A 25,385-nucleotide genomic window follows, 5' to 3' on the forward strand; every position below is an offset into this window, starting at 1 on the left:
ATTCAAACCAAAAATATTGAACAGCATAGACTGTTAAGACAGGCTGTGTACGTTGCTTTGTTTGACCCAGTTTTAACAAATACAAGGCATCCAAGTTTGTGTTAGGCTTATCATACGTCTGTGTAAAGTAAGCCTTACACACTTTAATATGCTTGATAATATTTAATCAGAAACAATGAGTTAATATTATTTTATTCATACTAAACAATGTTTTTTAGGAATTGATTCATTTGCTTTGTTGGGAATGTTCTTCTTTCTCAAAGAAGTCATCCAACAGTTCACAGAACTCAGATGCAACAAGTGGTGGTGTTCCGTTATCCAGTGCCCGTCTCCATCCTGCCTGAAGTAGCTTCCAACGTCCAGACAAGAATCCAGCTGGATTCTACCTCTCCCTTGCAATAGTCTAGTTCAACTAGACATGCACAGAGAACTAGATATGCACAGAAAACCAACATGCACAGTTCAAGACATGGAAATACAGCACACCTTAACAGAAAACATTGAGCCATTTTTGGATTGCAAGGGAAGGATCTGAACACTCTCTTGGGTTTGTTTGGTTCTGGCTGCTTATAGAGTGTACAGTATCATTTCAGTGCTGAACCAAGTCTTTGCAACTATGGTAAGCATATTAATATTGCACCTGTCACTGCCTACCAAGATCAGTGCTGCACTATTGGCCATTGATAAAGGAGACATGACCTAAAAATGAATCATTGCTCCAGCCTCCAAGGGCGTGTTCCACATAAGCAGAATGCCTCATCTGGAGGCCTAAGAGAGAGCAGTGGGAAGCAGAGGGTACTTGAGCTTTTCCAATTCCCTTATATGGATTATATAAGAATATTAATATGGCTGCCAAGAACTTATGAGAGAGAGAAGAAATAAAAGAAGGAAGTGGCACCCAGCCAGAAGGAAATCCAACCTTAGCTAGCAGCAAGCCGAGACTGCAACTTCTGGGTAAGGAAGTGTTCAAGAAACAAGGGCTAAAAATTGGCCACAGGTAGAGTAAGTGGACAGCTACATCTCCAGTGGCTTAACAATATGTGGAGCACTGGGTTATTCACCGCAAGTGGAGTAAAGGTGGGCAGGGGAAAGAAAAAGAAGAAAAAATCTTAGTATGTTCCTTAATATCCATGAGGGAAATAGAACTTATGTTTTCATGGTTCTACTGGAAACATTTAAATCAATGTTTGGGATAAAATAATGGCCATGTCAAATTATATTAGTGTCTTACCATAGCAATTTGCACTCTACATTTAAATGAAAAAACTTTGAAGTATCAAAAAAAGTACTAGGGAACTTCTGGTTTACAATATTTATGGTTTTAAATACTTAAATGTAATAAGAAATGTTTATATTCTTATTTATATGCCAGGGTCTATAAATGATAAAACCATAGTCACCATCTTACAAGAATGAAAGTCCTTCATAAAACTAATACTACGACAACATCTTATTCACAATATCAGTTCTCTTGACCTAAGCCTTCAGACACTGTTGAACGTACTCCAGGAAAAACAGAAAAAACTGTCCAGAGGAATGGCCATTAGCAAAAGCATAGGCACCAAATTGGAACTGGAAGAAACAATGAAGGACTGCACCCTATCTCCTTGTGTGAGCATTGAACTGGGCCTCTAACTCCCACCTGCTACAAACTTTATGTACATCACCCACTACTTAATATGGGCACGTGCAAATCCCCACATATAAAAATCAATGGTGTATTAAAATTATCTGTGACAATCATCATCATATTTCTGATTTGAAACCATAAAACCAAGAAGAGCAGTTACATTGAATTCAAGGGCACACTGCTGGAGAGAATATTACACTGTGCCAAGCGACATCTTTTCTAATTTATGCTGTTATTGACAATTTCCATCAAGAGCAGATGAAGCCAAAAGCTGGACTAGGCAGTTACTGTTAGCAAAATTAAGCAGCAGAGGGTAGGCAATGATTTTTCAGTGATTAAATCAATGCAGAAAAAGTTTCGACGCGATTTAATTACAAATCTTAACAGTGGAGGGGCTTTGTCTATTTCTAATGTTTTGAAATGGATGAAGTGGCATTTGTCCATCTGGTTATTATTGGTTTGTGCGAACACAAAGGGGGGCTCCCTGCTGAATTACGGGAGATCCAATCGATATTTGAATTCTGCTAACTCTTGAAGACACCTGTTTAGACAAGCATTGCCTTGATCTCCAGACTTGCATCACCTTCTTATATTGTTGCTTTAACTGTTTCAACTGTTTTCAGCTATCATGATGTTGTAATGGGCTGGTTCATTGTATATTTTAATTAGCAATGTTTTTAATGTAGTTGTTATGTATTTTAATTATGGGTAACTGTATTTTTATAAATGGGTTTATTTTTGTTATTGTGTTGTTTTATTTGTTTGTGGACAGCCTTGATGTTTCTTCTTCAAATGAAGGGCAGTATATGCATTGTGTTGCTGTTGTTGTTAATGCTGCTGCAGTGGAGAACTTCACACAATGGCCTTCAGCAAAACAAACAACACTAAGTATGATTAAGTCCCAGCCTCTATTTAAATTAGTTTTCGTGTCCTTTTGCTTTTTGGGGGGTGGGCTGCGTGATTTCTGTTCTCATCCTGAGGTAAAGTTCTTAACCCAAGGTAATATTTCTGGGTTAGCGGAGTCTGTAACCTGAAGCGTATGTAACCCAAGCTGCCACTGTACATGAATGCCACTGATGCACACACACTATATTCCTCCCCAAGTGCAGCCAACAAATGCAGTGAACCACCAACTACTTTTTAAATTTCACAGCTTGTTATAGCTGCAGCTACTCACCAAAGCTATCGAGCTGCTATTTAAAACTTTCTAAACTCTGCAATGCACATTTGCTGGCATCCGAGCAATTTACCTTGCTAAATTGCTATATTGGACATTTGTTTTAATCAGAAATGGAACCGAATACATAGTGATGGTAGAATATTTAACACACAATTTTTGTTTTGGTTTTTGCTAACTCTCAAGATAGTTGGGAACTTACCCCATGAGCCTAGATTTGCCACACACAAAATATAAAGTTACCTGAACATGATTATGGCCAAGTGAAGGCTGCTTTAAACTGCTTTCCACATGACATTTGTAAGCACTTGTATCTCCTTTATTTTTATGTCCGTGGAGAAAATATCCTGAAGTGGATAGGCAATGCTCATGACCAGCTCTGCTTAATGCCCTTAAGCTTAAGCTCTGCTAAATGCCAAGTGGTGGTCATACAGGGTGCAATGTCCCTTTGCTTTAATATTCTGTGTTACATCCAAATTAAAGTGGCAAATAGCCAATGAAGAAAATAGTTACAACTGCGTAAGACTACATATTTCTTTTAAAAGAGTTTCCATCCCATAGCATCAAGTTATCCCCAGTAGAGACTGCCAACTTATTTTTCATTTAGAAGCTTATTTTTCATGTAGTTAGGGACACTTTTTGGCATGCTGCCATGGCAACTTCAGTTGAGGTGCTCAGTAATCTCTCAGAAACTCACAGCTTGTCATATTTTAATGCTTCAGCATAAAACAACACTGTCTTTTGAATGACCGTATTGTCAACACAAGCAGATTAATTTTAAATCAGCAACATACTGTACATGAGGGGAAATGGGACAAACACCCCCCCCCCGAACTGCAAACTTTGCAGTCATAAACCCCTTTAAAGAGATAGGTTGAAATAGTAATTCAGAATCAGGACCACAAATTAATCAATAAATTGTTTACAGAACATCTTTTTATCTTTTGAAATAAATATCTATAGTCCAAAACATCAATGAAAATGTCTTTCCCTCCAAAATCCTCAGGAATGGGGATAACTTATTTTAAGCATTAGGCGACCCTATTCCTTTTTTCAGAGGGTGCGGCTGGTGATTCAGTGTGTGGCCGGGGGGGGGGGGGACTTCTCTCAGGGCCAGATCCAGAAACCCCAAATGCAGGGGAAGTACTTCCCCAAGAAGAGCCTGTGGAACCAAGGCTTCCGTCTTGCCCTCCGCAGCCCCAGAGGACTCCATCTTCCAAAGCCAGCCTGGCCTCCGTGAAATGAGGAGGCAGCTTTTGGGGAAGGTGGACTAGCAGTTAATACAAAGCTGCCGCTCCTATACAAGGCTCAGTCTAGGAGTACCGACTGATGAAGCAATGTCTTAGTATCTCATCATTATATATTTCTTTATCCCCCACCTCTTTCCCTGGCAGGACTCAAGGTGGCTTCCAGATAAAAATAAGACCCGCTACCACCAAGAAGACCCTGTCTCACCTTTCCACCAAGTGTGCCTGTGAGGGAGGTGGGACTGAGAGAATGGCCTCCCCCAAAGATCTCAGGACCTGGGCAGGTATGTATGAGGGAATACAGTGGTACCTCAGGTCAAGTACTTAATTTGTTCTGGAGGTCCGTTCTTAACCTGAAACACCACTTTAGCTAATGGGGCCTCCTGCTGCCGCTGCGCCACCACTGCACAATTTCTGTCTCATTCTGAAGCAAAGTTCTTAACCCGAGGTACTATTTCTGGGTTAGCAGAGTCTGTAACCTGAAGCGTCTGTAACCCAAGGTACCACTGTATGGTCTTTCCAACAGCTAAGATGTAAACATATAGAGCTTTCTAAGTAATAAGCAGCACTTTGCCCTGTGCCCAGGAACAGACTGGCAGCCAGTGGAGCTGCTCTAGCAAGGGACTCGTCTGCTCCCGATAGCCAGCTCCAGTCAACAATCCGGCTGCAGCTCTTTGAGCCAGCTGAAGTTTCTGAGCACTTTCCCAAGGCAGCCCCACGTAGAGTGTTACAGTAATCCAAACAGGACGTAAATAAGGTGTGTGTCCCTATGCCCAAATCAGGCATCTTAAGGAATGGGAGCAGCTGGTACACTAGCTTTAACTCTGCAAATGCACTCCTGGCCACTAGAAACTGGGCATCAATGTCCAGGTCTAACCAGCAACTGGAAGGACCTTAAAGTACCTTGGCTAATGACCAACCGGGCTAACAAGCCATTTGAAGTAAAATGCCTATCGGCCTTTTTCACTCCTCTCACAATAAGCTCCCTTTTTGCCCCAACCTTGCAATCCCTTCTGGCCAAAGGTCAGTGCTGTACCCTCTACTGAAATGAATGCAGATGTCCACAGGTACAAGAGCCCCAAGTGTGCATCTGGAGCAGTACAATGGCTGTACCATTGTTTTGGTGAACTTCATTTATGCTTAGAATATCCTGATCAGTTCACATCCCACATCAAACGTGAGATTTCAGTACAATGAGATTTCAGGTCTCAGGCCCAGCTATTCCTCTTCACAGACACCCTCCCAATGGGATCGGCTTAGGCAGCCATAACCATCTATAAATGGTGAGCAGCTTGGGGGACCGGGCATATGGCCCCACAGCCCATTGTGGATTTTCTTAGGTTAGAACTTAACCAGAATGTGAAGGCTCCATGAAAGCCAGTCTCTCTGAATATGTCACATCAGAAATGAATTCTCTGTTAGAGACAAAATCTGGCACACAACTTTCTTCGGAGTATTCAGTCTTCACAATACTGCAGTACCTATAATTTAAAATAACTATACACTCAAACTTTGTAGCAACTCTGAACATTCAAACAAACAAAAAGAATAATTCATAATTAAAAGGGAATAATATTTAAAAGGGGGGGAAACTTTGTTGTCCTTCCAAAAACAGACAGAAAATGCTGTTTTATTTCCCCAAATAATTATGCCATTTTATAAAGAAAAATTATGGTTGCCACAAATTGCTCTCAACAATTCCAAAGCTTCTTCAGCTGACCACTTGAAAATCAAAGTGCTTTAACATTATAAATATAGCTTCTTATGACTCTGTTATTACATACTGTGTATGGGGAAAGGGGTCCAATCTTGTGGCCATAGCGCCGAATGGCCTCTCTGATGTGGAAAGGCTGGATGGCATCACTCTGAGCCTCTGCACCACAAGCGGCAGAACTCTGCAAGAGAAAAACACATTCAGCGAGGCTAAATCAAAAACATATAACAAGCACACACAGTCCATGAATTAAGATAATAAACCTTTACAAAAGGGGCTGCTCTCCCTTTCCTCTCTGTCCCCCACCCCACTTTTTGAGTATGGTTGCCACATACGTTGTATGAAAATACAACCAAAACACCTATTCGCAAATCAAAGGGGACTTTAAAATGATTGTTTCCTATAAGATAAAGGAAAAACTGTATGAGTTATTCTACCAAGTGCTTTAGTGCCTAAGAGCATCAGGGAATGACAGCTTGCTGCAACCTTCCAGCAGGTTGTCTCAGCTGGTGCAAGACACTGCAAAAATGCTTAGAAGAGCTACTAGGGGCCAAACAGCAACCCCCAGCCCTGTCTCCCTTCTTTACTCCATTGTCAACAGAATCAGCTGATTCAATTCTCCATGCCAGAGAAGAAAGATGTAGGAGTCCTTATTCCAGTAGGCTTAGTCCCAGTATATGAGCTCTGCTGCCTCCTGTGATAACTAAGATCAGAACTCTTTATGACAGGAAATCAGAAATGGATTCCTTATGTACCATCACCAGTCCTAGCTAAATTATTTTAACTTTCCTTGAGATCTTTTTTGGCCTTAGTAAGACCTCCCCCCATCTGCCTAATTCCCCCCTTCCCCAAATGAAATTCTGTGGAAACTCTGGGGATTTTAACTGCAGTATTAGTTAGCGTCTCAAAATAATCAGGAAGTGTAGTTTCGCCTGAGTGCTTAAAACTATATTTGCCAAACTAAAAATGGCCAGCTCCAATTTCCACGTTAGTCACATATCTTGACCTATGACAGATCCTGGGTCCTGGGTCACGTGTTTTGTGATAACCACTTTCCATTGCAAAACTTAAAAAATTGAATTCTCCTAATGTTCTGGCGGTGGTCAATGACTAATTGAGATCTAATTTGCACTCTCTGTGGTCAGGTATGTTTGCTCACAAATGTGCACACTGCCAAAGAAAGTAATAGCTTGTATTATGTACCTGTTGTGCCAAGGTTGTGTGTGTGTGTGTGTGTGTGTGTGTGTGTGTGTGTATCTCCTGCTTAAAGGCTGGTAAAATTCTACCAGGAGATTCCTAATGTTTGTTCAACAATGTTTGCACTTTGACACGTCACTTATCTTTAATTCTGTAACTTATATACCGTTTCATTTTAAAGCAGCATTTCTCACCAGATTTGAAAGTCTAAGAAATATTTTTTAACAATTCATGATTATTAAGATCCCCAACACTGTTACCACAAATGGTAAACAACATTTGGAGGAGTGGTTAATGATAAGAAAGGTAGCTTTATGAAATAAGTGTAGAATTGGAAGGGGCCATGATCCAGTCCAACCCCCTGCAATGAAGGAATCTTTTTGCCCAACCTGGGGCTTGAACCCCTGACCCTGAAATTAAGAATCTCCTGCTCTACCAACTGCGCCCCGAGACATTATTACCTCTCTTCAAGGGAAAAGGGCTCCTACCACCAGCTTCCATAAAATCAAAACAATGACTAATTTTTTTGGGGGGCACCTATTATGAACAAAACAGATAAAAATCTTAGTGATAAATATAGGATAAAACCAAACTAGAATGGGCTTAATATTTAAAAAATAGGTTCCGGCGCAGACGCCATGACAAACAGCTGTGTCCGTGGTAGTGGATGCCAGCTGTGCAGTAATTAAAGATAATCTGGGAGTGATTATCCTTGCAAGCCCCCTCTCCCCCGGTCAGGGGAGGAGAGCTTTCCCTTGTGATTCGTCCAATGACTTTCTCTCGCTCTGATGGAATGCGGGGGCAGGGACGCTGAGGGTATAGCACTGCACGTATTGGAAACTCCCCAAGGTGGTCACCATGAGCGGAGGTATCTCTGTTTCTTATAAGATGCATCTGAATTTGGACGTAAGAAGCAGACATGTTTCGGGAGAGGAAGAAAGATAACCTGCGAAATGAATCTGCCACTGAGTGCCAAGGTTTTGAACTGGAGAGGACTCTCATCATTGCAATTGGAGTACTATGTAAGTGAAGGAAGGCCCTGTTTTTTGATTACATTATTTTCTGCTGTGTTACATATCAGCAAACCTTCACTGAAAAAGAATCAATTATTAATGGAGTGGGATTATTAATGGATTACAGCTATGTATGGAATGCAGGGGAACTTAACTCATGGTTTTATCTATGGAATACCGGAAATAAGAGACTGTGTGGAATTTTGTGATGATTTGTACATTGCCAATTAAAGAGAATGCAATTGGATCTATTGTGATTTTGATAAGACGCCAGCTCGTTAAAAGCAAGGAGATAAAAGAAGCCGGACCCTGGATAGCTTTCGGTTTCAAAGCAAGATGGAGGAGCTGTGGTGTACTTTCAAATCACCTCTCAAAGAATTGGCAAGGGTGAAGAAAGATGACTGATTCCAACATGAAGAAAAGAAGAAGGAAAATAAATATTCCACACAGCTAAAGGGCAAAAACTCCCCCTGCAAATTAATGGATATGGAATTATAAAAATATGAATGAGATCCATTACATCAGTGGCTGCCAGAACAAAGGATTAAGATTGGAATGGTGGAACTTGGACTAATTAAAAGAATTGGTGCAGGATCAAGGAAATAACATCAACTCCTAATAGCCGGAACAAAGGAAGTCAGACAAAATTGTTTAATTCGGAACTGTTTAATTGGCGTTTTTGATTGTATTGAGATTTGGTATGGCTTGGCATTGTATTAATGTGGCCTCTATTGGATTGTTATGAATTAAAAATTAATTAAAATGAATTTAAAAAATAGTTCAATTGTCTCAAAGGGAAAAACCACACCTAGTGCCAGGTGAACCTCTTTGGGAATATCCTCTCTTAAAAATTGCATGGAACCTGGAAAAAGGCTTCTGAGGATCCTCAGAGCAGGTTCAAGTGGGAGGAGGCAGTGCTCTGGGTACCTGGGGGCTCTGCAGAGGGCTCTGGTCTTTTAGGTAGCTGTTTTAAAAGCCATGGGAGGTGACTCAGTTCCAGTTAGTATTCTAGTTGCTATATTCTGAACTATCTACATAGCATTTCCCATAGGCAGCCTCAAAGATAGCAGTAATTCAAATAGGAATGTGCAAGATCTCTAATTGTATTCTCCAAAGGATACTGAATTGTCATTTGAAATCACACATTTGACCGCATAAAGTGGAACATGTGTTGAGAATGCTCTGGTCATGAATTTGCTGCACTGGACTAGATAACTCTATGATTCTATGCTCCTAAACCATCGCCTGGTGTCTAATCCTTCAGGAACCACTCGAAGGCCTGGTCAATCCATACATGCTGCAGAGAAAGATGGTAGCATCCTGAGGTATTAGAACGGGCTGTAACACTTCAGATTATAGGTACAGGATACCTAGAGGTGTACTTAGGCTCCTTTGTGCCCTTGGCAAGGAGCTGTGTCGCCCCCCCCCCCCGGACCTTGTGCCCTTGCCAGAAGTGAGCAGAGGTGTGATTTTTGCACCACCTGTTCCCTTGGCCAACCTAGGCAACCCCTAGGTACACCTGAGAATACCATTTTGAACAGATAATTAACATTATAAGTCTACATTAAAAGACAACAGCAACATTTCTAAATGTCTCTAATATACAGTACGGTATACTTATAATTGCAATATTCATTCCTCCTGTCTTTGCAAACCCACTTTCTTCCTCTTTCGCTGCTTGGCTTTTGAGGAGTCTTGCCCAATGCTGCCATTGCCCATGGATCCAGACGGAGCCTTCCCAAGGTGCTGTGGGCCTGCAGCTGGAGGGGTGGGCGTTGGTGGCGGGGTGCTTTCAGGAGAGTCTGGACTGGTCTTCAGACTTGTTGCTTGCCCCAAAACATGCATCTAAATAGACCAACAGCAGTTAAAACTGAGTTAATTGACCCAGAACATTTCCAGAGCTCTAGTTTAGAATCTGGGGTACACCAGGTAAGTGAATGACATTTATTTGTATAATTTTAAAAAAAATCTAGATGGCATAATCAAATATTAAAAAACTCAAAACTGTTTGCATAAAATAGTGTGATTATTTATGAAAAAAGTACTGATAAATCAACAAGTAGACATAATAAAAATATTTAAAATATACATAATATATTCCTCCTCTTGATCTGTTGTAAGGAGGAAGGATGGGCTGAAGCCAATCTCTCTCCATGGACCCTCTTACGAGCAAGCCTGCTAGCGTGATTCTTTATGAACATCACACATACAAGAAGCAGCACAATAGCCCACTAGGACACAGAGGAGCAAATGCAAGTGGAATTGTACTCATTCTCCTAGAAGGGAGAGGATTGGGTCGAGACAGACCCACAAGCACCACTGAAAGAATGACCCTGTGCTGATATGCCAAGTTCATCTTCGGTCTCATATTTACCTCGGCAGAACTATGATACTGAATGAAAGTAGCAGATATTGCCTGGCTGAAAGGGTCCCCAGCTTTGGGAGTCATGTCCTGCTTGACGAGGAGGGCAAGGTCCACCAGCTGAGGAAAAAATGGAAGAGCCAATCTTACTTACTTGTTGGCTACTTTATTAACAAAGATATGCACCGTAAAGTTTAGGTTTCAACTTCATTCTGAAAAATATCACAGCCATTATGTAGCATGTGCTTGGACAGGTCTGGATCTTTGCCTTTCAAATAATAATAATAATAATAATAATAATAATAATAATAATAATAATAATTTATTTATACCCCGTCCATCTGGCTGGGCTTCCCCAGCCACTCTGGGCGGCTTCCAGAAAAATATTAAAATACTGTGATACATCAAACATTAAAAGCTTCCCTAAACAGGGCTGCCTTCAGATGTCTTCTAAAAGTCTGATAGTTCTTGTTTTCTTTGACATCTGGTGGGAGGGCGTTCCACAGGGAGGGCGCCACTACCGAGAAGGCCCTCTGCCTGGTTCCCTGTAACTTGGCTTCTCGCAGTGAGGGAACCGCCAGAAGGCCCTCGGCGCTGGACCTCAGTGTCTGGGTAGAACGATGGGGGTAGAGACGCTCCTTCAGATATACTGGATATACATGCAGAGTTTTCCAACCTATCTTGCACATTGTGTTGCATTAGTCTATACCATCATTTTACACTCCACAGCATGCATGCACGCGCGCGCGCGCGCACACACACACACACACACACACACACTGGTACCTTGGGTTAAGATCTTAATTCGTTCTGGAAGTCCATTCTTAACTTGAAACTGTTCTTAACCTGAGGTACCACTTTAGCTAATGGGGCCTCCTGCTGCTGCCGGAGCACAATTTCTGTTCTCATCTTGAAGCAAAGTTCTTAACACAAGGTACTATTTCTGGGTTAGCGGAGTCTGTAACCTGACGCGTCTGTAACCCGAGGTACCACTGTGTGTGTGTGTGTGTGTGTGTGCATGAAAAGGGAAGGGCATTCCCCACTGCAAATTCTCTGATCCATGCAGTGCACTCATTTACCTGTGCGACAGTCTCATAAGCTAAATAAGCCAAAATTTCCATGGCAACAGCATTGGGTTTTATTTCCATGCTGCTGCAGTCCAGCCAGTCCCGGAACTTGGAAGCCTTCTTGGCTGGGCAGATAAAACACAAAAGAGGTGCAATGTTAATGTTGACTCCTCTTCTACATTTCACTATTCATAAACGGCAAGAGATGATAACCCTTTGGCATAAGGAGAAGAAGTTGCCATTCTGGATCCTGAACACAGTGGCTGTGATCTAGGAGAACCAGAATGTGATTAGGCATTAATTACCAATGAACATGTCTGCTTCTTCCAGGAAGCTCCTAGTTGGCATGCTGACTGAAGCTCATTAATATTAAGGCCACATGAACATCCAGATGTAGCACCAACTCCAGCAGCACCCAGGAGCATTGAACACGCACAAATTGAGAGCTGCCTGTATGTAATGACATTAAGGAGTGTTCTGTGTTGTGTTATGATGTCAGACCAAAGTCCATGTCCATTGAACCCAGCCTTCAATTGCACCTCCGAGTAGGTATACTTATGTCCATATGGTACTTCTCAGGTTAGCAGATTTAAATAGGATTATTAAAATATAGCCATTATTCTTGTTTGCCCTCTGTGTGTGAATAATAATACAGTACCCACCCCCCCATGCTTCTCAAGTTCAAGGGTTTTCAATGATACTATTTTGCATAATAAAAAAATTCCTTCCAGTAGCACCTTAAAGACCAACTAAGTGAGTTCTTGGTATGAGCTTTCGTGTGTATGCACACTTCTTCAGATACACAATCTGTAACTATTTTGCATATTGAAGATTCATATTGGTGTGGTCTCAAATATATAATTATTTGGTGCAAACTGTGAGTGCATCACAACCTTCTCAGATGTTGACATTACAGTGGTGCCCCGCAAGACGAATGCCTCGCAAGACAAAAAACTCGCTAGACGAAAGGTTTTTTCATTCGCGATTTGCCTCGCAAGACGAATTCCCCTATGGGCTTGCTTCGCAAGACGAAAACGTCTTGCGACTTTGTTAAACCATTTAAACCGTGCTTCGCAAGAAGAAAAATTCGTTAGACGGCAAAAATTGCGGAATGAATTAATTTCGTCTTGCGGGGCACCACTGTACTTTAATATGAAAAAATTGTCAGCACAAATATTTACAGTTGTCATGCAATGGTCTAAAAACTAAGCTCACAAAAAGGCACTGAAACAGTAACTACACTACTTACAAGAACAGCTTCCCCACTGTCTGACATTTACAGAAGGCGCAATCTTGGATGTGTCATTTATTTTTCACATTGTGATCCATAAGCAAATCACTCATTTCTCCAAATTTAATGCTTGCTATGGAACACCATTGTGCTTTCCTAATGCAATGCCATGTGCTCTTCTGTCGTGCTTTTCAGTGCAGTCTCTTTATCTCCAACTTGTAACTCGTCAGTATCATCTGCTTCTACAGTGCTCTCTTTTTGTATAACGAAGCCGACTGTAATTGTGTCCCACAAATCTTTGTAATGGGTTGTTTCTTAAGTTTGTTAAAGTTCTAATGCTTTCATTATGTTATTTGGCACAACAGCAGTATGCACTGATGATTTTTGTAATTTAAAACAAGCACAGAAAGAAGCTTACAAATATTAATTTAGAAAACATGTTGGCCAGAAATGGAAACTAAGTTAGTATTTTTCACTCTATAAGACGCACCAGATCACAAGACGCACCTAGTTTTTGGAGAATATTCTGAATCTCAGAAGCCAGAACAGCAAGAGGGATCTCTGCGCAGTGAAAGCAGCAATCTCTCTTGCTGTTCTGGCTTCTGGGATAGCTGCGCAGCCTGCATTCACTCCATAAGACGCACACATATTTCCCCTTACTTTTTAGGAGGGAAAAAATGAGTCTTATAGAGCAAAATATACGGTAATTTAGTGAACATTAGCTAACTTCAAATAACTACTAACTGATGATCATCACTGAAACCTGGTGGGATAAGTCCCACGATTGGAATGTAATAATGGGGGGATACAATCTATTTCAGAGAAACAGACCAGACAAGAAAGGAGGAGGAGTGGCGTTATATGTCAGGGATGTGTATACCTGTGAAGAGATCCAAGATTTAGAACCTCAAAGCCAAAGTGAGAGCATTTGGGTCAAAATTAAGGGAGAGAAGAATAACAGAGATCTCATTGTGGGAGTTTACTATAGATCCCCAAGCCAAACGGAGGACATAGATGATGCCTTCCTGGAACAGATGGCCAAGCATGCAAAAGGAAGGGAGATAGTAGTAATGGGGGACTTCAATTACCCGGATATTTGTTGGACGTCAAACTCAGCCAAGAGCATAAGGTCAAACAGATTCCTCACTGGCCTTGCAGACAACTTCATTGTCCAGAAAGTGGGAGAAGCAACAAGAGGAACAGCCATTTTAGATCTGGTCCTAACCAATGTTGATGACCTGGTTAGTGGGGTAGAAGTGGAAGGATCATTAGGCGCGAGTGATCATGCTCTTCTGAAGTTTACTATACAGCGGAAAGGAGCAGCCAAGCATACTAGGACTCAATTTCTTGACTTTAAGAAAGCCGACTTCATAAAACTTAGGGAAGTGCTGGGTGAGATCCCATGGACAACAATACTAAAAGGAAAGGGAGTTCATGATGGCTGGGAGTTTGTTAAGAGGGAGATACTAAAAGCACAACGTCAGGCAATACCAATGAGACGGAAACATGGAAGGTGCCTAAAGAAGCCAGGGTGGCTATCTAAAGAACTTTTAACTGAATTAAGATTAAAAAAGGATGTGTACAAAAAATGGAAAAGGGGGGAAACCACCAAAGAGGAATTCAAACAAATAGCCAGCACGTGTAGACACAAAGTCAGAAAAGCTAAAGCACAGAATGAACTCAGGCTTGCTAGAGAGGTTAAAAGCAACAAAAAAGGCTTTTATGGGTATGTTCGTAGCAAAAGGAAGAACAAAGAAACAATGGGGTCACTCAGAGGAGAAGATGGTGAAATGCAAACAGGGGACACAGAAAGGGCTGAACTACTCAATGCCTTCTTTGCCTCAGTCTTCTCCGATAAAGAAAACAATGCCCGACCTGAAGAATTTGGAGCAAATGATTCAGCAAAGGAAACACAGCCCAGAATAACTAAGGAGATAGTACAAGAATATTTGGCTAGTTTAGATGTATTCAAGTCTCCAGGGCCAGATGAACTGCATCCAAGAGTATTAAAAGAACTGGCAGATGTGATCTCAGAACCACTGGCAGTCATCTTTGAGAATTCCTGGAGAACAGGCGAAGTCCCGGCAGACTGGAGGAGGGCAAATGTTGTCCCTATTTTCAAAAAGGGGGAAAGAGAGGACCCAAATAATTACCGCCCAGTCAGTCTGACATCAATAGCAGGGAAGATTCTGGAGCAGATCATTAAGCAAACAGTCTGTGAGCACCTAGAAAGGAATGCTGTGATCACCAATAGTCAGCATGGATTTCTGAAAAATAAGTCATGTCAGACTAACCTGATCTCGTTTTTTGACAGAATTACAAGCCTGGTAGATGAAGGGAACGCAGTGGATGTAGCCTACCTTGATTTCAGCAAGGCATTTGACAAGGTGCCCCATGATATTCTTGTAAAGAAGCTGGTAAAATGCGGTCTTGACTATGCTACCACTCAGTGGATTTGTAACTGGCTGACTGACCGAACCCAAAGGGTGCTCATCAATGGTTCCTCTTCATCCTGGAGAAGAGTGACTAGTGGGGTGCCACAGGGTTCTGTCTTGGGCCCGGTCTTATTCAACATCTTTATCAACGACTTGGATGATGGACTCAAGGGCATCCTGATCAAATCTGCAGATGACACCAAACTGGGAGGGGTGGCTAACACCCCAGAGGACAGGATCACACTTCAAAACGACCTTGACAAATTAGAGAACTGGGCAAAAATAAACAAGATGAATTTTAACAGGGAGAAATGTAAAGTATTGCACTTGGGCAAAAAAAAATGAGAGGCACAAATACAAGATGGGTGACACCTGGCTTGAGAGCAGTACATGTGAAAAGGATCTAGGAGTCTTGGTTGACCACAAACTTGACATGAGCCAACAGTGTGACGCGGCAGCTAAAAAAGCCAATGCAATTCTGGGCTGCATCAATAGGAGTATAGCATCTAGATCAAGGGAAGTAATAGTGCCACTGTATTCTGCTCTGGTCAGACCACACCTGGAGTACTGTGTCCAGTTCTGGGCACCACAATTCAAGAAGGACACTGACAAACTGGAACGTGTCCAGAGGAGGGCAACCAAAATGGTCAAAGGCCTGGAAACGATGCCTTATGAGGAATGGCTAAGGGAGCTGGGCATGTTTAGCCTGGAGAAGAGGAGGTTAAGGGGTGATATGATAGCCATGTTCAAATATATAAAAGGATATCACATAGAGGAGGGAGAAAGGTTGTTTTCTGCTGCTCCAGAGAAGCGGACACGGAGCAATGGATCCAAACTACAAGAAAGAAGATTCCACCTAAACATTAGGAAGAATTTCCTGACAGTAAGAGCTGTTCGACAGTGGAATTTGCTGCCAAGGAGTGTGGTGGAGTCTCCTACTTTGGAGGTCTTTAAGCAGAGGCTTGACAACCATATGTCAGGAGTGCTCTGATGGTGTTTCCTGCTTGGCAGGGGGTTGGACTCGATGGCCCTTGTGGTCTCTTCCAACTCTAGGATTCTATGATTCTAAGTACTTTTCTCATCACCTGCAGCTGAACTTTCTTACCTTGTGTGACAGACCTCACTAATGAGGTGGAGACCATTACTCTGAAAAATATAAAGTTCTTAATATTTTCCTCAAATAGGTTTCATCCAGGTCAGGGGTCAAGCAGGCAGCTGACATGTCTTGCCTCTCACAGAAACATTGTACAAGTAAATTTTTAGAGTGAAGCTTAAGCTACACCACAATCTCATTAGAACTATCCTCCATTGCTAAGGATCCTACTGAACTGCGATCCAGCTTTCCCTTTCCCTGCTTGAAATTCTAGTGTGACAGCAGTTGTACCCAATAGGTGGAATGTTTTCTAGTTTATTTTTATTTATTAAATTTGTATTCTGCCCTTTAATCGAAGATCTCAAGACACTTCACAGAATAAAAATACAATATAAAAACACAAAATACATAATAAAACAAGAACACAAATAAAACAAAGCAATGTTCATATATTATCATTTATTTTAAATGCTTTTTAAAGGAGGAAACCTGCTCCAAAGTGGTGGTGGTTTCTTGATAATGTGTGTGGGGGGGGGGGCTAGTCAGTCAATAACATGTGACGCCAGCTTCCATGTGAAATGTTCAGAACCATTTTTCCCCAGGGCTCAGCTCCATAGAGAACCAAGTACATTTATAATGAATGTGGGGGGGGGGGGGAAGGCCTCCAAAGCGGCTTCACTGCTCAGAAAATATGATATGTGTATTCATCCTTAATTTGCACAGAATGATGCTGAGACCCAATGGGCATGACCCCCCAGAGGACAGGATCATACTTTAAAACGACCTTGACAAATTAGAGAACTGGGCAAAAACAAACAAGATGAATTTTAACAGGGAGAAATGTAAAGTATTGCACTTGGGCAAAAAAATGAGAGGCACAAATACAAGATGGGGGACACCTGGCTTGAGAGCAGTACATGTGAAAAGGATCTAGGAGTCTTGGTTGACCACAAACTTGACATGAGCCAACAGTGTGATGCGGCAGCTAAAAAAGCCAATGCAATTCTGGGCTGCATCAATAGGAGTATAGCATCTAGATCAAGGGAAGTAATAGTGCCACTGTATTCTGCTCTGGTCAGACCTCACCTGGAGTACTGTGTCCAGTTCTGGGCACCACAGTTCAAGAAGGACACTGACAAACTGGAACGTGTCCAGAGGAGGGCAACCAAAATGGTCAAAGGCCTGGAAACGATGCCTTATGAGGAACAGCTAAGGGAGCTGGGCATGTTTAGCCTGGAGAAGAGGAGGTTAAGGGGTGATATGATAGCCATGTTCAAATATATAAAAGGATGTCACATAGAGGAGGGAGAAAGGTTGTTTTCTGCTGCTCCAGAGAAGCGGACACAGAGCAATGGATCCAAACTACAAGAAAGAAGATTCCACCTAAACATTAGGAAGAACTTCCTGACAGTAAGAGCTGTTCGACAGTGGAATTTGCTGCCAAGGAGTATGGTGGAGTCTCCTTCTTTGGAGGTCTTTAAACAGAGGCTTGACAACCATATGTCAGGAGTGCTCTGATGGTGTTTCCTGCTTGGCAGGGGGTTGGACTCGATGGCCCTTGTGGTCTCTTCCAACTCTATGATTCTATGATTCTATGACCAGTGCTCTGAAATCAGCAGAGCCCTAGCAGAAATCACTGGCAGAATCTGCGACCAGGGAAAAGAGGCGGCGGAAGAGGATTGGAAGAAATTTAAGGACTATCTTAAGAAACATTGCAAAATTAATGAATATTAGAATGACGTTGGTTTGAAAAAATTAAGTGGTTAACAGCTGCAAGGGTTAAGTTGAAAGAAAAAATGAGGTTATAAATTAGATAAAACTAAGAGTAAGGATTTGTTGAAACAAATATTTTTAAAATGGGATGCAGAAAGGGGAGGTATGGGGAAGTCAGAGAAATAAGTTATAAGAAAATAAGGATATGAAATTATACTTGTTATTCGTTTTTGTGTTTGTTTGTGTTGCTCTGTCTGTTTAAAAAATTGGTGGAAATTGAATAAAATTTTTTTAAAAAATGAAATCAGCAGAGCCCTCTGCAACACCCTGGGATTCCAGGACAGACGTTTGGGCTGCTCCAGCAGAGAAACAGATTTAGAAAGGAAGACAAAAAGTTTAGAAAATGCTAAGATAAGGGGGATGATCTCTTTCCATAATAGAAAAGAATACTGTTTAGACATTTCATTTTCTGTACTTAAAGCTCTCTCATGTTCCAGAATGGTTCGAGACAATTCACTTGTTTGCATTTCTGAACACATTTCGGAGACAGTGGAGAACAACCACCAAGTCTATGCTACCTAGTCCAACATTCCATTCCCAGAGTGGCCTGTCAGATGACTATGGGAAGATCACAGGCGTGACATGAGCACTGTATCGCTCTCCTACTCCTGTTCCGAAGCAGCTGGTATTCACAGCTATGCTGTCCTTAACCCCTCTTATCTCATGGCTACTAGCTTCTCTTATCTGTTTGTTCTGCAGTCTTGGTGAGGGTCCCTCCCAACTCTACAAGCCTATGATTCTATAAGCAATTTTTTTTGTACATCATTTGACTGGACAACTGCATTACAAAAGTCAGAGAAGTGTGAATTTTCAAAGCTTTTTGAAAATCCAAGTAAACAATAACTGCCAACCCACATGAATAGTTGCAAGCTTATTGACACTCTCAAAGAACTCTAAAAGGTTAGTGGGACAAGGCTTAACTGTTTAATGCAACAATGCTACCACCAAGTTATCCAGAACAGATGTTAAACTTGGAGAACTATGGGCCTCCAAAGCCTTAACATGGTTCCCAATTTGGCCACAAAGCTGGTTCCTCAAACTACAGCCACCTGCCTTATACCTGACATCACACAGGGTAACAGATGTGTGGCAGGTGAGGGGACGGCTCCCTGCCAGTAGAAGGGTTTGCAAACACCTCCTAGCAGCTGATAGGCAGGGACCACTGTATGGGGGGGGGTAGCAACCCCCTATACCTTTGCCCACATGGTTTGACTTCAAACCACCCAGGCAAAGGGAATCACTTCACCTGATGTCATGGTGATGCCATGGTCTCTGCTCCCAATTCTTAGCTCCTGGATACGATGCAACAGCTGCCTACACCTCAGATCTAACTAGGCCTGGGCAATGTATCAAGACATCATCCGGGACCGGTTTGATGGCCAGAGCATGAAGGCACCTTCACCCAGCAGTGGGTGGGGCTTGCCTGTGCCTTACCTTCCTTCTGCGCTGCCTCCTTCCTCCCTGCGTCAAGTGCTGGCACCAACAGGAGCAGCAGCAGTTTCACCCTGGTGCCACCTGGGGCCAGGGCTGGTGCTGCTTGTTCCTCCCCTCTGCTGTCAGTGGAGGGAGCGGCAGGGCTTTCACCCCAGTGCCTCGCAGGGCTGGGGCCGAAGGACGCTCCTTCCTTTTCAACATCATGATGCTGCACCGCAATGTTGGAAAGCTGCTATCGCCCAGCCCTGCATCTAACACATCCTCACGTGCACCAATGAGACCACATTGCCACAAGCACAGGAAAGCAAAACCTCCTGCAGAGGATCCATGCCATGAGAAGGACGTTTGGAGTGCATTCTCCCTCTTGCAACTCAGAAATAAAATTAAGGGGGTGTTGCATACTTTATCTGTCTGATTACAATATATTGTAAAATTACAGTCTGGAACAGCATAATTATTATGGCATAACACTTACAAAAGCTTAGTTGACGACTTTCACAGAATTCTCCATATTGTGCAGAGTCCATCATTCGTGCTTGTCTTTCTGCCCTCTGCAAAACAATATAAATGACACTTGTTATTCATAGATCCAAATGCATAGCATCACAAAACCCTTCCAACTGTAGGCCTGAAAGCAACTCTCAACACTAAATTAGTACTACTAATTTCTCAATGTTTCTTAATGTTTGATGTTTTACTGTGGTTGCATAATTTGTTGGAAGCCACCCAGAGTAGCTGGGGCAATCTAGACAGATGGGTGGCTGGCAGGCAAGCAAGCAAGCAAAAGTTGATGATATTGAACATTCTGACAATTCATCAAAGCTCCATGCTCATCAATGCATGAATTCATCAAAGCTCCATGCTCACCAATGCATCAATGCATATTGATGAGTCCATGCTCATCAATGCATACTGCATTGCTGTCTTCACAGGAAATTATTACATATGACATATATCCCCTGACTTTGCTCTTTATCCTTTACTGCATCAACTGCACAGCAGATATTATGATACTGGTTTTAAAACATCTGAAATTAGAGGCCTCTTCATTGGTCCAGCTTGTAATCCAGGTTGTTCTCTTTACGTTACTCATTTATTTGCTGCCTGTGCAAACTGACAAGACAAAACTGGCCAAACTGCTAAGCCCATCTTCTGATCTGCTTGAAGGCAGAGGGCCTTCTCAGTAGTGGCGCCCATCCTGTGGAACACCCTCCCATCAGAAATCAAGGAAATAAACTATCTGACTTTTAGAAGACATCTGAAGGCAGCCTTGTTTACGGAAGTTTTTAATGTCTGATGTTTTACAATTTTTTATATGTACTGTAAGCCACCCAGAGTGGCGGGGGAAACCCAGCCAGATGGGCGGGGTATAAACATTATTAATTATTATTTGCTTAGGTTCTTCATCTGCTATATTCTCATTATTCAACATAAAAGGCAATGCTCCTTGCCTAAATTATGTGCAACTGACCCTGAAATTCTGAACACATTTACAATGAAGGAAATGCTGGTGATTTAAAATGGACCTTACTCCTATGTTTCCTTAGCATATCTATATGGGAACTTTGCCTGTAAGTGGGCAACATTTTAACACAAAAGATTGGGGAAACTTCTAGTGCCATTTCCCTTCTTTTTGTTCTCATTTTCCTCAGCATCATTAGCCCTTATTGCTGATTAACGCAACTGGCTATCAGAGCTAATGAATCAGTTGGTTGGCAGAACACTGACCACTGGATTAATTGCCCATATCTGGGTAAATTTTGTCAAGGACAGTGATGAAAGGAGGACAAAATCATGCTGAGAACAGCATCAAAACACTCCAAGAAATTGCCACATGCATTTTTTGAACACAAAAGCAAGTAACTTCAGTGGCGCCAAAACTGGAACACACTTGACTCATAGCAACACAAATAGATAATTAACACTTATGAACCTAACAGAACATGCATAAATCCAGAAAGGAGAAAGTAGTAATTATTAATTTTGCTTAATTTAGTTTGTAAGCATAGAAGCAACAGTTTATATTTAGTCCTCTAGTTTTAGAACCCTGGTACATTTGGAAGAAATCTTGATGTCATATCATCTACCACTGACAGAGTAGTCTGCATATTCAAGCAACTCGAGATTGACCTAAGTTAAAAGTGGATTTATCCTCCTCCTCCATGGCTTGCAACACAAATGCCTAACAAAGAAATACTGCATGCCAGAATAGCAATGGAAATCTATCTTGTGATGTGAAGATTTATCCCAGAAGAAAACAGAATACTTTTTTGTGGTACCTGGTCTAACCAATGGAATCACAGGTTTAAAGACACATATGAAGATACAAAAGAACCACAAGCAATAAATTCTATTGCATATATTTGAATTAATTAATTCTGAAATTGAGCAGGAAAGCACAAGCTCCACTCATTACTTATGTGAGGGGTGAGAAAAGGTGCAAGCCAGGACAATCGGCAGAAACTTCCTCTCAAAGCTCCAAAACTTTATGGGGCTTCACAGAGACCACAAAGAATATATTTTACACAAACCAGCTCCTAGTTAAGTAAAGAAGATCTGCCTCCAATGAAAAGAAAAAATGAAAACGATACCATACAGCAGTTAAATATCACAGAGTTGAAAATTCTGTTCCAAATCCTAGCTGTCTTAAAACTTATCTCAGGACTTTCATTATAAAATTTAACCAACTTGCTCTTCTTAAATCCGCTTTTTGCTTAAGTGGAAACCAAAGAAAAAGAGGGCAGTAGGGCATGAACCATTTTAAAGATTAGACACACTTTGGGTCTTGTGCTGAAGCTAACAAAACCTTTTTATGACAGATTGATGGATGTTGTGATAAAACTGCAGATTTGACAATAAAGAGCAGATATACAGAGAATTCTTTGTTATCTTACTTATCCCTGCATTATGAAGCAGACTGTTCTTTCTGTCCTATCCATTAGTTTGAATGAGTATGTAAGACATAGAAGCCTTTGAAGTCATGCAGCTGGTTTATGCATGTTGTCCGGAATCTTCCAACGAAACGAGAAGGCAGGCCAAGATCTCAACCTAAAAGGGCGTCAGGAGGAAGGTGGAGCACAAAAGACTCTTTTCTCTCCCCTTCTACCTGAAGTATCTTTTTCCTCTGCGGAAGTTCTTAGGGTACCCTAGGAAGAACTCAGCCAGGTGAAACACAAATGGGTTCTTCAGCCTTCTGTTTCTTCCTCAGGAGAAACTGCTGAAGCTCCCTTCACCACTCACTCCATGGCTCAGTGTCCTCGATGACAGGAATGGGGAACCTGGCTGAAATGTGCTCTTGGTGTGGTGATGCTTCTTCCTTGCCTGGACGGAGAACAGAGAGGGTTGGATGGCTCTGCGTAAAGAGAAGCCTCCTGTGCAAAGGTGACATTTGCATCGATTGCTTTGATCACTTTTGCCTCTGGTCCCACCTGCCACTGCCATCCGGCCCCCAGGTTACCCAGATGGAAGCATGACCCGCAGGCTGAAGAATGCACCGCTGCTCAGCTCCTCGAGGTCTCATGGAACCTTAGAGAGAGATGACTCACCCCACCTGATATGGATTTGTTCTTCTTTAGAACAATTTCCCATGAATAATTTCCTCACTTTTCATAGAACGGAAATGATTATGCCGTTAGGCGGTTAGCAAGTATACTCTCATCATTAAACACGAGTTTACACCCTGGCTTGCTCAGGGCTGCCAGACATGCACATGCAAGCTTTTACAAATGTTTGTGTTCACCTGCAATTTTCATATTTGCTCTTGAAAACACCAGCATAACACTGGCGCATCTGGTAAAACTGTATCTGCCATATCATCTGAAGGACGGCTGGGGGGGGGGGGAGAGCTTTCCATTCTGAAGATTTCCCACTCCAATTCCTGATACAATACTACCACCACCCCTAAAGCCTGGAGCAATTCTCAACTTCTTCTTAAAATATTTGCAGACCTTATTTGGGAAGAAGGAAGTTCCCTACATGTGGTTTTAGAAAACAGTTGGAGATGCCCTGTTCTATTTCTCTTTCCAACATTGGGATAGTAAGCACTTGAGAATTTTTGCACACACATTTGTGGAAGGGATTACTGTAAAGACAGAGTGAATTCAAATGGACTTGGGGGTAAGTTGGAAAAGTTTGAGAGCAACATCTTAGCATTAATATTGTTGATAGCAAAAGCTGCTTCCAATCTGGTCTGCTCAATTTAATCTTTCTATTCATTACTAGAGGACCAGGGATGTACCAGTTTCTCCTGTTTGGACAGAAATAACAATTTTGGATCCTACCTCCCACCTAGAATAGCAGAGATTAAGGCTGGCTAGTGAAGGAGGTGGTGGACGCTGCTACACTCCTATTCCAATGTCTGATTAAATATTAGGACCAACCTAATATTATTGTGGTTTTTGCTTCATCAATATAATTTCAAACCAACAAATTTTGTTCAAGCTGAGTTTCACTGAAAGTTCTAAATATTAACTTTACTGAAAACATTTGCCAAAGTTTTTAAGTGTTTAGGTAAAACTAGCCCAATTCACATCACATAATATATAATAACCTCATTCAAGTTAGGGAAGGTGAGGTTGGAGAGCACTAATTGTTACGGTTTATTACACCTGGTATGCGAAAGATCAGAAGGTCGGGGGTTTGAATCCCCGTGACGGGGTGAGCTCCCATTGTTCGGTCCCTGCTCCTTGCCAACCTAGCAGTTCAAAAGCACGTCAAAGTGTAAGTAGATAAACAGGCACCGCTCCGGCAGGAAGGTAAACAGTGTTTCCATGTGCTGCTCTGGTTTGCCAGAAGCGTCTTAGTCATGCTGGCCACATGACCTGGAAGCTGTACGCCGGCTCCCTCGGCCAATAAAGTGAGATGAGCACCACAACCCCAGAGTCGTTCACGACTGGACTTAACTGTGAGGGGTCCTTTACCTTTATGCAAAGTAAAACCCACAAAAAAGCAAAGCCATGCAAAGCCAAAATCAAGGAGAAAGTTATAAAGCTGCTTTCATCCTATTGTGTTCATAATTATCCCACCCCGTTCCAAAGTAACAACTTTGAAACTACCTACCATGTACAGAGAAGTTATGAATCTGAAAGATTGAAATGGGAAGCAAAAGTTTGCATGGCCCACATGCTAAATCCATTGTTTGATAATGTTCCAAATATATGAGAAAGTAACATTCCAACACTGGCATAACAAATGCAATTGTTCTGATTAATGTTTTTTTCTGGGATGCAGGGGTGATTCCAAAGGGGTTGGAAGGCAAAAAAAGACATGCAAAGAAAATCAACTTTACGTCGATTCATTAGCATGAGCTTTACTGATAATTTATCCTGTTTCCTAATGAAAGCAAAAAAACCCCCACCATGTCTCTATTAAAAAGCAATCAGATTTGGTATGTTGGTGACACTTTAAAGAGCACATTATGTGGGAAAACAAAATAAACATTTACCCTGGCAAACGAAAGTAGGCTTGGGGTTTTGACATACTTGGCAGGCAGGCAGAATTATATTCACATCAAGCTTACAGAAAACCTAATTTAATATTTAAATATTTGCTTAAGTAATATACTATTTTAAAACAACACATTAAAATATACATTTTTGACAAGATGTTTTAAAGATTCTATGAAGAACACTCCATAGAAGCCATACATTTAGGTGAGATCCCATCCGCTTTCAAAAGGTAAAATCATCTCAGTACAGATTCTTCCAGAATATTCCCAGCAATGGCAACCTTTAATCTCATTTTTCACCACACCCACTGCCACTCATACATATCACTTTTTATAATGAGGACAGCAATTGTCAGTGCATTGTGCACTCAAGGAGGAATTATTGCCTCTTCCATTCAAAAGGCCAGGCCAGGCCAGCTGTTTTAATCAGGCAGGCAGAAGATCCTTAAGGATTCCCTTTACATCCTTAGGCTGCACAGCATTAGAATATCCACAAAAGGTCAAGTTCTTGCAAAGGGTATACCCACAGATTCTGTAATTAATGCAGCGTCAGGTTCAGAAATAGA

General features: G+C 41.7%; 1 protein-coding gene and 1 long non-coding RNA gene across 4 annotated transcripts in view; one reads left to right on the plus strand and one right to left on the minus strand.

The window, feature by feature from the left end:
• Positions 1–25,385, minus strand: part of SUPT3H (SPT3 homolog, SAGA and STAGA complex component) — a gene marked incomplete at its 5' end in the record, with an annotated part of 250,766 nt that overhangs the window by 39,383 nt on the left and 185,998 nt on the right. For 2 of the 3 annotated variants that reach the window (XM_082215810.1, XM_082215808.1), the window contains 5 exons: positions 5,839–5,949; positions 9,638–9,823; positions 10,353–10,460; positions 11,420–11,532; positions 19,849–19,924. In XM_082215810.1, the coding sequence (XP_082071936.1) occupies positions 5,839–5,949; positions 9,638–9,823; positions 10,353–10,460; positions 11,420–11,532; positions 19,849–19,924 (594 nt within the window). The remainder of the gene's footprint in view (positions 1–5,838; positions 5,950–9,637; positions 9,824–10,352; positions 10,461–11,419; positions 11,533–19,848; positions 19,925–25,385) is intronic. The other variant, XM_082215809.1, reaches the window with a different exon arrangement.
• LOC309528436 lies at positions 365–9,630 on the plus strand. The gene is made up of 3 exons (XR_014217742.1): positions 365–954; positions 4,202–4,338; positions 7,854–9,630. It is a non-coding gene; the product is annotated as an uncharacterized lncRNA (long non-coding RNA).

The sequence above is a fragment of the Podarcis vaucheri genome (genome assembly GCF_965113315.1).
Source record: "Podarcis vaucheri genome assembly, chromosome: 3".
Lineage (NCBI taxonomy): Eukaryota > Metazoa > Chordata > Lepidosauria > Squamata > Lacertidae > Podarcis > Podarcis vaucheri.